The sequence below is a fragment of the Nannospalax galili genome, unplaced genomic scaffold, assembly GCF_000622305.1.
Source record: "Nannospalax galili isolate Female #2095 unplaced genomic scaffold, S.galili_v1.0 scaffold18, whole genome shotgun sequence".
In the NCBI taxonomy this organism is placed as follows: domain Eukaryota; kingdom Metazoa; phylum Chordata; class Mammalia; order Rodentia; family Spalacidae; genus Nannospalax; species Nannospalax galili.
In genome coordinates, this window is record NW_008346548.1 from 12,050,226 (window position 1) to 12,061,998 (window position 11,773).

Below are 11,773 nucleotides of genomic sequence, written 5' to 3' on the forward strand. Positions count from 1 at the left end.
AAATTCACTGAATTCTTTTATCATATTCATCATTGTTCTTTTGAGATCCATGTCCTGCATTGTCTCTAGAGGGTTCTCATTGTACTCCTCTAGGGGACTATTGATATTTGGTAAGGATATGTTATTTTGGTTTTTCATGGTATTATTTTTTCTCTGTGATTTTGACATGTGAATTTCTTTTGTAGTTTCTGATTTTTGTGTGAGACTCAGGCCTTCAAGTTTAGGTCTGCTTCTTTTTGTGAACTTTATGTGTCTTTGTGGTTTACTTTTTGGGCATGAAAAGCTGATCTGTCTAAGCTTGTGGTTCTCTCTTTTGATTTTATATTGGAGTGGCCAGATTGCTTTTGTCTTCAGGTGGGGCCCAATTCAGATGAGGGTCAGATATTTTCAGTCTTTCTCCTAAGGTCTGGATCACTCCAGGAACGATTTTGGCCTCAGGAATTTGGGGGTTGGACTGGCCTGGGAGCCTGGTCCAGGAAAGATGCTGGTCTAGGGCAGCTGATGGCCAGGCCACCAAGAGATTCAAAGGCAGATGGGATGGGAAGAGGCCCCAAGGCCTCCTGTGGACTGCACTGAGGAGCTGGGTTGGTCTGGATGCAAAGGATCAGGAAGAGGAAAGGTCAGCTCCAGAGTCCCAGAAAGAAGCTGGATGGTGGTGCAGGCCCAGGGAAGCAGAGAGAGGTGAGGGTGGGGCCAGGCTCCCAGACCCGGATGTGGGTGAGTCCATCTGCTCCCCTGGAGGGGGAAGTCGGGCGGTAACATTGTTTCCTTTAAAAAGCAGGGTCCGGAGGCGAGGCTGGCAGTGACGCGCGTGCGCGCTTCCGGCCCGAGGACCGCGGGCCCTTTCGGGGACGCGCTCGGCCGGGGGCGCGCTCAGGGCCTGCGTAACCGCCTGCCCGCCGGGAGGACTTGCGAGTGGCCGGCGTGCAGTGGAGCGGACGCGGTCCCGGCGGCCGTGGTGCCGCTGACCTCCAGGCCGCATGGCTCGGCCCGCTGCAGGCCGTCCGCCGCTGCCCTCCCTGGGCCTCCCGGGAGTCACGTCCCTCGGCCCCGCCGCCTCCGCCCTGCGCGACTCTGCTCGGGCGGACCAGGTGCGGCGGCTTCCCAGGGCCGCGGGGTTTCCGGGCTCCCGGCTCTGGTGAGGGACCCAACGGCCGCCTTGAATGGGGCTGGGGAAGTCAAGGCGGTAGGGCGTGATGGACTTACCCTGGAGAGATGCCTGTGGGTAGTACAGAGGCCTCTGGCAGGTCCTTAAGGCCAGGGGAAGCAGAGGCAGGTGAGGGCGGGGCCAGGCCCAGAAGCAGTGCCCCTGGGGCCCAGAGAAGGTACTATGTTGGTCTGGATGAAAAGGATCAGGAAGCAGTATTGGTTCCTCAGGTGTCTGGGGCCCTGAGACAAGGAATGGGACAGGGCCCAAACTCGGAGGAGAGAACGGCAGGGGAGATGGGAGGGTGAATGGGGCTGGGGGAGTCAAGGCGTGGAGGGTGCGATGGACTTACCCCGGAAGAGGCCTGCGGCAGGTCTTTCAGGCCCAGGGAAGCAGAGGCTCCTTTATTTATTTTTAATTTAGGTATATGAGTGTTTTGCTTGCATGTATATAAGTGTACCACGTGCATACCAGAAGAGGGTGTTGGGTCTGGAACTGGAGTTACAGGTGGTTTTGAGCCACTATGTGGATGCTGGGAACTGAACCTAGGTTCTCTGCAACAGCAACTAGTGCTCTTGTTGGACCCCCAGACTGGGGTACCCAATGTTCACGGGAGTTCGCACCCCAATAACTCAGTCCTCAAATCAGGAGATGCAACAAGCATGAGGATACTGTGTTGGAACCCGAGTCTGGGGTACCCAACGTCCACAGGAGGCTGTTCCCCAATAACTCAGTCCTCAGACCAGGAGATGCAACAAGCAAGAGGATTTATTGGCATTTTGCGCAAAATGGACTCCTGCCTCCTTGGAGGACAGAAGCCCAGAGCCCAGTTCACAGGCTTCTTTTAAAGGCAAAGGGCACAAACTACAAGTGGTAGAAGTGGGAGAGAGAAAGCGGCAGTAGCGTCACAAGCGGTGGCTATGTGCCAAGCAGAGGTAGGGGGGGATTTCTGGGATGATTTCCAGCTTGGGCAAGGAGCATGAAAAAGGTCAGCTCAGTTTGTTTTTAGCATTTAGAATTATTTTTCATTTTTACTTCCTTGTACACTTTTTCTCAGGCCTGGGGGATTTTAGTTTAAATCTATCATTTTGGAGGGACTTGGGTCCATCATTTGGGGGGGACTTGGTTTGATTCCATCAACTGTCCGACTTATTTGCACAAAGTAGTTACCCCTGAATGTTCTCTCTTTCCTTAACTGCTGAGCCATCTCTCCAGCCCCCACAACCAACATTTACTGTGACATTTATGAAAATGGACCAAAATCCAACACAGTTTACCCACGTTTTCAGAGCCTGACACAGTGACCACACTGTCCTTTAATCTAATTATGACCGTTTTCCTTTCTTTGTTTACTGAAGAAGTTTGAAACAATGCCGCTTTGACTTTGTCTCTCTCCCTCTTCCACCACCATACACTAGGTTCCCAGGTCTGGCAGCAGTCTGTAGCTTCTACCTTGGACACTTACCTCGTCATCGAAGACCTTAGTCCTGGTTGTCCTTATCAGTTCAGAGTCAGTGCCAGCAATCCCTGGGGAATCAGCCTTCCCAGTGAACCGTCAGAGTTCGTGCGCCTTCCAGAGTATGGTAAGCCCCAGTAAGCCCAGGACAACCAGGCAACAGAAGCAAAACAGTGGGCCACTGTCACAAAAATCACTGGCATCTCAGACCCCAATGGGGAGGGGGTCTTAGAGTGGCACAGCAACTTCTGTAAGGTCACCTATGGAAAGGCCAGGTGGAGCATTTCAATGAGGTATCTTAGGACCAGTATTAGGTCAACCATCCTTGCTAACCGTGGGCCTTCTGGTGTTCTTCAGGGGACCTGATAAGGACAGGTAAGAGTCATGTGCTACAGAGTGCTTTCTGTCTTCTTCTGAGGCTTCTTTTTGGTGCCTATTCTACCCTGGGCACCCCTGCTAGGCGTGCAGTTTCCCACAGCATCAGGACCAGCTATGCTCAAAAACTTGAAATGGGAGAGAAAAGCAATCTGCATGAAGGACAATTTCTAATTTATGTAAATTCATTGGGAAATTGACTAAGACATATACATAACTAGTTAGAAATGAATATTTTGCGAACATGATCCTTTTTTGACCCATCTCCCTCGCTGACCCAACTTGCTCACCAAACCCACCTTGGTCCTATAGACATTTCAAAAGAGGAAACTTGCTGTCCTAAAGAAATCTCCAAATAGTGACATTTTGGCCAGTGCACAGAAGTGGCCTGTATGTGTTGGAGATAGAAGAGGGCTGCAGGGGGCAGAGGGTGTCACTGTACTCAAAAAGCAGCAGACCTGTGTCTCTGTGGGTTAAAGGAAGTCTGGAGTCCCCAGAGGCCCTTGGGAAACCCTAGGGCTTTGGGCTACACACTGCTCCCGCTGGGTCAGGAAATGCGATCCAGCCCCCCTATAGCCAGCCCAGTTAGTTGCCTCCCAGTGACCTTTACTTGTCCTTTATAGGCTTGTGATTTCCTGGGAAACCTTGGCCTTGGATCTCTTTGTCCTCAGAATTCAATATGAATGCGGCACCAGGTTGTGCTCTGGGCAGGCTGAGGGTCAGGTGGGGTCAGAAGAGCTGAGTTGCTAGTGTATCTCCTTTCTTCCCAAGACGCTAACTCAGTCCAGCCATGGGTCACCACTGTTCTCATTTTTACTACGTTTGAGACTTGGTCCCAGCAGACAATACAAATGTATATTAGCATGTATGTTTGTATGTGTGAATAGCATTCCCAGGGATTAACACATCATACAAAGTAAAGCTGCCGAAGAATGTGTTGTGGGTGAAGTTCAGTCATTCACTCGGCGGCAATCACAGGGTAAGCTCCAGCAAGCCTCAGGGCAGTGGGAATGCTTTTCCAAACACCTTTCCCTTTTCCCTCTTGTCCTTCTAGTCTGCCCCCTACTTACTCTCTCTGAGTCCTCACAGCCCTGGTTCCTGCTGGCTTTTCTAGTCCTTCAAAATGTTCTTCTTTCCCCTTTTTATGTTTTCTACCAAATTTCTAATTTTAAAAAAAAGCTTTTTCATTGTTGTTTTGAGACAGGCTCTCCCTATAGCCCGAGCTAGCCTGGAACTCACTATGTGGACCAGGCTGGCCTCAGTCTCAAAGAGATTTGCCTGCCTCTGCCTTTGGAGTGGTGGGAATAAAGGAGTGTATCACCATGCCCAGCAAAAAATATTTATTTTTATTTTCAACTATGTGTACATATGGGGCTGGAGTCTGTGCACATGTGAGTTCAGAGTCTACAGAGTCCAGAATTTATAGGCAGTTGTGAGACACCCAACATGGGTACAGGGGAATTGAACTTGGGTCCAGTGCAAGAGCAGTATATACTCTAGCTGCTGAACTGTCTCTCCAGCCCCCAATTTTCTATTTTTAAAACATCCAGAAACTTGGCTGTGCATGGTAGCTCACACCTTTAATCCCAGCACTTCGGAGGCAGAGGCAGGTGGATCTCTGTGAGTTCATGGCCAGCCTGGTCTACATAGTGAATTCCAGGCCATCTGGGGCTACAGTGAGCCCCTGTCTCAAAAAAAAAAAAAGTTTTGTTTTGTTTTTATGTTTTATTTTTTTAAGAATTTCATACATGAGTACGTTTACATAATTTCTACCCCTTTCCCTCCCCACTCCAACTCCTCTGGGGTACAGGAAGACTCTGTCTCAAAAAGACCCCCCCGCAAAAAAAAAAAAAAAACTCCAGAAACATATTTCTTTTTAAAAATTATTTGTTATGTGTGTAATTGTTTTGCCTGCGTATAAGTGCACTCATGTCACAGAGGCCAGAAGAGGGCGACAGATACCCCAGAAATGGAGTGGTGGACAGTTGTTAGCCACCATGTGGATGTTGGGAACCAAACCCTGGTCCTCTGCAAGAGTAGCCAGTGCTCTTAACTGCTGAGAGAATGAAGTTCTCTTCAGCCCAGAAGCCTATATTTCTGATGGTCCACGTTTTCCCTTTGTGTAAAGAGATGGCAGAGGATGTCAGGGTCTGCCGCATCAGTTCCCTTCAGATATTTTGTAAATAACACTTGGAGAAGCCCAGCCTTTTTGCACTGGCGGCCTGCATATTTAGTCTTGAGGATAGCTTTGGGGTTATGCTGAAGCTCCTCCATGAACCTTTCCTTTCTTCTGCAATGTCATACTTGGATTCTTCCTCTCTCAAAGATGCAGCTGCAGATGGTGCCACCATTTCCTGGAAAGAAAACTTTGATTCTGCTTACACTGAGCTGAATGAGATTGGCAGGTAAGGACGCCAGAAGCCTCACAGTGGGGGCGGGGGGCAGGGGGATGAAGTAGTTTGTTATTCCTTTCTTTCTGGAAAAGATGCATTCTCTTTATAGTAGGAAAGCAGGCTGGAGATGTTTGTATATTTGTTAATATTCTTTTTCTTACTGAAGTTGGGTGCTTGCCTCATTAATGCTCAATCTTTCCTATTTCCTAATATAAAAATCTAAGTCTCATTTTTCCCTTAAAGTACAATTTTAGTTACACATCCCTTATTTTGATATATTTTCATAATCATTGATTCTGTATTTTTTCAGCTATAATTTTCTCTTTGAATCGATTTTTAAAATTTATTTATTTTTATTTTATGTGTATGAATGTTTTGCCTGTATGTATATAAATATACCACATGTGTGCAATGCCCATGGAGGACAGAAGGCATCTGATCCCATTGAACTGGAGTTAAGGATGGGTATTAGCCACCATGTGGGTGCTGAGATCTGAACTCAGGTCCTCTGAAGGAGCAGCCAGTGGTCTTAACTGCTGAGTCATCTCTCCAGTCCCACTCTTTGAACCAATTATAATAGGGGAAAATGCTTTAATATGTATGAGCTTTTTAAATGTCTGAGTTTTTGAGGTTATCTTTTGTCACTAATTTCTAATTTAATTGCATTGGATCAAAGAACTTGCTCAGACTTGCTCTATGGGCACAACATTCTCAAATTTTTAATAAAAAGTCCCTTGTATTCATTTTTCTTTTAAAAAATTATTTGATTTATTATTAGGGAAGTATACATGCTACAGCGCACATGTGGCAGTCAGGTGACAACTGTATGGAGTCAGTTCTCTCCTTCCACCTTTACATGGGTTCCTGGGATTGGACTCAGGTAGGGTTGACAGCCTTGCAGGGTGTCCTTCACCCACTGAGCCATCTTGTCAGCCCTCTTTTGATTTTTTTGAGACACAATCTCACTATGCAGCAGGTTCAAGGCTGGCCCCAAACTCTCAGTCCTCCCACCTCAGCCTTCTGACTGTTGGGATTCTAGGCATATGCCACCGTGCTTGGCTCCATATGTCCTCGAGAAGAATATATAATTCCTCCTTGTTTCATATAGGTCAATACATATGTCTATGTCTTAAACCCATTGGTTATTTTTTAGGTATTTCTGTCTAAACACCTCACCACCCCCATCTAGAACTTTCTACCATTTTCTTCTTACAGTGTTTTGAATAGAGATGCTTAGTATAGCCTCAAAAATAAGAAGAATAAAAATATGGCTTTTAACAAAATAATGGGAAAAGATCTGTTTCCTGGTTTACAAAATACTTGATTGAAGAAGAAAAACAGAGATCTTTCCTGTAGATACATTGGTCTCAGGTGGCTTAGATGGGAGACTATGTAGCTGGGCTACACAGGAAGACCATGTACCAAAAAAAAAAAAAAAAAAAGTCACTGAGTAGAATTCCTCCTTCTTTATCGTGGTTACAGATGGCCTTGTGTTTTTTAGAAGTATATTCTGCTTAGAAAAGAAAGGTAAACCTGTGGTTGATGCTCAAAATAGCAGAAAAGTATCTTTGCTAAAAAAATATTACCAGCATTTGTGGGGCAAAGTCAGGCAGCCTCAGTTGGGGAACTTCCTCTATTGGACTGGCCTGTGGCCATGTCTGTGGGGTATCTTCTTGCTTATTGAGTGATGTGTGAAGGCACAGCCCACTGTGGGTGGTGCCACCCCTGGGCAGGCAGGCCTATGTTGTATAAGAAAGCAGACTGGGGGGGGGGGGGGGAAAAAAAAGCCAGTGAGCAGTGTTCCTCCATGGCCTGTGCTCCAGCTCCTGCCTCCAAGTTCCTGCCCTGAGTTCCTACCTTGGGCTCCCTGATGAACTGTGACCCAGGAGATGTAAGCTGAATAAAGTCTTTCCTCCCCAAGTTGGTATTGGTCAGAGTATTTTGTCACACCTATAGAGAATCAAACTAGAACACATATTATAATTAAAAACATAGGAAGGAAGAATTGCTAATACTGGTTGATAGCCCTTATCCAAAATTCTTGGGACATGAAGCGTTCTTGCATTAAGGATTTTGGGGGGAAATTTTACATATAAGCATAACTGAGATGCCTGGAAGATGGACTGAAATCTAACTGAAATTCGTCTATATTTTAAGCACCTGCATTTTGACTGACTCATCACATTAGGTCAGCATAGAACTTACCACAGTGGTTTCATGGCAGCACTCAAAAGTCAGATTTGGGAGCATTTGTTATTTCAGATATTTGGATTAGGGGTGTGAGATGTTACTGTCTCAGTAACGCACACAAAACCTAGAATATTGGAAAACTTTTCCCCCTTTATTTCACAGAGGCCGTTTCTCTATTGTAAAGAAGTGCATTCACAAAGCTACCCGCAAAGATGTTGCTGTGAAATTTGTGAGTAAAAAAATGAAGAAGAAGGAGCAGGCAGCCCACGAGGCTGCTCTACTTCAGCACCTGCAGCACCCCCAGTATGTCACTCTCCATGACACGTACGAGTCCCCCACATCCTACATCCTGATTCTGGAACTGTGAGTACAGGTGTTGTCTCCCTGGCATGGCCCCCATATGTTTGGGTTATTTATTCCCCACAACAAGTGGACAAGAGTCACATTTCATACAGTGCTGCATGATTTACCCAGTGCTGCACATACCAATATTCTTTCCCCCCTGTTTTATATAATGTGGTTCTCATTCTGCAGATTAGGAAATCCAGGATAAGGAAGGTCTTTAAAGCCAGCTCTTTAAAACTAGGGAGTGGAGAAAGGAGCCTTGAACCCACATCTCACTCCTTTTTTTAAAAAATTATTTATTTAATAACCACATACTTAGAAGAAGCATTTCATTACAACAGCATTGACATATTCAATAACAATTTCCAGAGCTAAGATGCATCTCTGTCAAAATTGGCTGTAAATTTTTAGGTTTACAGTTCAAATAATACAGTTATACAATATTGTTCTCAGTAAAAAACTTATAAGACATAAAATTGAATGAGGTTTTAACCTTCAAAAAGATCTCCATTTCATTATTAAAATACAGTACAGAAAAATTCATTTTCAATGCAATTGACATTAGGATGTTTGCACATGCATTTCTAATCTCTTGATTATTACTAGTCATAGTCGGTTACTTTCTGAGCTCCTTGGCATCTGAGATATAAAATCATTGGGTAGATTTCAGTGGTAATGTGCTTCACCTCTACTAATTAACATGGAGTAAATTTTTATGCTTCCTCCTCAAATATGTCTTTTTTTTTAATTTATCGATTTTTTTTGTGTATATCATACAGAACATCCCACACAAATTTCATTACAGCTTCAACATATTCAGCAACACACTCCAGAGCAAGAGTACATCTCTTTCAAAAGTGGATGGAGGTTTCTAGGTTCACAGTTGAGTTAATACAGTTATACAATATTGAACTCAGTATAAGCCCTGTAAGACATAAAATTGAATGAGTTTTTTAACCTTTAAAAAAGATGTCCATTGCTGGGTGTGGTGTCCCATGCCTTTAATTCCAGCACTCAGGAGGCAGAGGCAGGTAGATCTGTGTGAGTTCAAGGCCAGCCTGGTCTACATAGTGAGTCCCAGGACAGCTGGGGCTACAGGGAGACCCTGTCTCAAAAAGACAAAAAAAAAAAAAGGTCTCCATTTCATTTTAGAATATATTATTCCTCACAGAAAGACTCATTATTTTTGCTACTAACACTGAGATGTTGGCACATGCATCTCTAATCTGTATGTATCTGATTATTACTAGTCATAATCTGTTGCACTTGGATCCTTGGTGCCTGTGTATGTCTACAAAGTCATCGGGCAGATTCCAATGGCAGTGTTCATCACCTCTACAAATTAGCATGACATAAATTTCCATGCTTCCTCCTCAGATATAATACATTTTTAAATGTGTTTATTTGTGTGTGTGTGTGTGTGTGTATCACACAGAACATCCCAAACCATCTTACTCAACTATACACCGACTTCCCAGATGGTACCGTCCCATATCCTCCCTTCCCCCACTAGAGCCCTTATACTCTGATATCCCTGCTACTGTCTGCTGTGTTGTCGGCACCCCAGCCATTCCCCACTACTTGTACTTCTGGTGAATCTAGTCAGCCTATTTAGAGGACTTAGTTTTAGGAGGGTCAGCTGTTCCTCATCTAGCAGCAATCAGTTGTCAATATTCCTTTAGATAAGATTGGGGTCTGATGTTCATTTTCCCAATTCCATGCTGGGTTACTATCTGGGAGTCCCTTTGGCCACCCTGGCCAACAACTCAAAAGAAGGTATCTCCTGTCATTGTTGCTTGTTATGAAGCCTTTAGCTACACATATGTACTCTTAAGAAATTATATTGGCCCCTTTAATCTTTGGTTTTACTTTCTTTTTGGGTGTTTAATGCCATACACATATTATAATTAAAAACATAGGAAGGAAGAATTGCTAATACTGGTTGATAGCCCTTATACAAAATTCTTGGGACATGAAGTGTTCTTGCATTAAGGATTTTGGGGGGAAATTTTACATATAAGCATAACTTATAAACCAATTTATTTTTACTCTTAAGGTCATTTGGGGATCTGTTCCCCAGGGTTCACATGGGCTTGGGAGGAGCCCCTGGCACTTTTCTTTTACCAGTTCCACCTATGTGAAGACAAGTCAAAGGTCCTGCTCGACCATGGTTGGCTTCACTTGGAAGCATGGAGGAAGTGATTCCTGTGTGTTGGCTCTCCTCTTTGTAGACTGGACACTGGTTCAAGTCCATCTGGTGGGGTCTCCTCGGCCTCCTTGATCAAGAGGACAGGTGACCCACCACAATTACAGGACACTTTGGGAGATGCTCATAGTTCCCTGGAACTAGTCGACCTAGGAGGGCAAGGAGCAAAAAGTGTCGTTTATGTCCCTCTGACCAAATTATTATAGGTCTCAAAGTATGTCTGTTAAACATCCAATGTTAGTTCCATCAGTCTGGTAGTTTTTTACTGTATGTCATGTAGATAAATCTTGGGCAAAGGCCAATTGTTCTCAGATAAACCTTACCTAGACATATATTTCTTGATCTCCTATGTATAATTTGTCAGTAGGTTGTAGGAGTAATGTGGTTCTCTCTGGTTTTCAAAACTATCTAGGCATTATTTATCTCTTGCATTGTCTAACACTTCTACCATGGTTTCCCCATTTAAGGTGCCCCCATTTCTCCCCTTTCTCCCTTAATAATACCCTTCTCCTACGGTCCTACCTCTCTTGAGCTCCTTCTTTCCCTTTATCCCCTCTGTTCCTTGTATACCCTTCCCTCCCCCCTCCCTTAAACTAACCCAATTTTTATCCATATTTCCCTTATTAAGGCCTGTTTCCTACTGTTCTTCTCTTTCAGGTTCTTTCTTTTCCTTTACCTCCCTGGTTCCTTTCCATTATCCTGGTTCCTGTAGTTATGTCTGGATACATACTCACTTATCAGGGTTGGGTTCTAGGATCCACATATGAGGGAGAACATATGTCGATTTTTTTTTCTGAGTCTATGTTACTTCACTTAGTATAACAGTTTCTAGTTCCATCCATTTAAATTTCATGACTTCATCTTTTTTTACTGCTGAGTAAAATGCCATCATATAAATGAACCACATTTTCATTATCTACATCTCAATTGAGGGACACGTAGGTTGCTTCCATCTCTTAGCTATTGTGAAAAGAGCAGCAACAAACATGGATGTACAAGTGTCTCTGCAACAGGAGTTGGTATAACTGGGTCAAATGGTAGATTCATTTGTAGTTTTTTAAGAGTTCTCCACACTGCTTTCCATAAGAGTTGAACCAGTTTGCAGCCCCACCAGCAGTGGATGAGCATTCCCCTTTCCCCACATCCTCTCCAACATTTGGTATCATTTGTTCTGTTGATCTTAGCCAGTCTGACTGGAGTAAGATGAAATCCTAAAGTGGTTTTTCCTAATTATTAGTGATGTTGAACATCTTTTAAGATGTTTCATAGCCATCTTTACTTCTTCTTTTGAGAACTCTCTGTTCAGCTCCTTAGCCCATCTTTTAATTGGTTGTTTCTTGGCTTGATTCTCTATTTTTTGAGTTTGTGATATATTCTGGATATTAAACCTCTGTCATCTGTGTCGCTGGTGAAGATTTTCTCCTATTCTGTGGGTTTTTTATTCACTTCCCTGGTTGCCTCCTTTAATGTATGGAACCGTTTTAGTTTAATGAGGTCCCATTTGTTAATTCTTGCCCTTGATTCCTGAGCACTTGATGTCTGGTTTAGAAAATCCTTTCCTACGCCTGTATCTTGTAAGTATTTCCCAATGTGTTCTTCTAACAGTTTCAGAGTTTCAGGCTTTGCATTGAGGTCTTTGAGCCATTTGGAATTGACTTTTG

General features: G+C 44.2%; 1 protein-coding gene across 14 annotated transcripts in view; it reads left to right on the forward strand.

Moving 5' to 3' along the window:
* Kalrn (kalirin RhoGEF kinase) overlaps window positions 1-11,773 on the forward strand; it is a 700,573-nt gene that overhangs the window by 678,214 nt on the left and 10,586 nt on the right. For all 14 annotated transcript variants that reach the window (XM_017800540.2, XM_029568193.1, XM_029568189.1 and 11 more), the window contains 3 exons: window positions 2,566-2,730; window positions 5,305-5,383; window positions 7,724-7,924. In XM_017800540.2, the coding sequence (XP_017656029.1) occupies window positions 2,566-2,730; window positions 5,305-5,383; window positions 7,724-7,924 (445 nt within the window). The remainder of the gene's footprint in view (window positions 1-2,565; window positions 2,731-5,304; window positions 5,384-7,723; window positions 7,925-11,773) is intronic.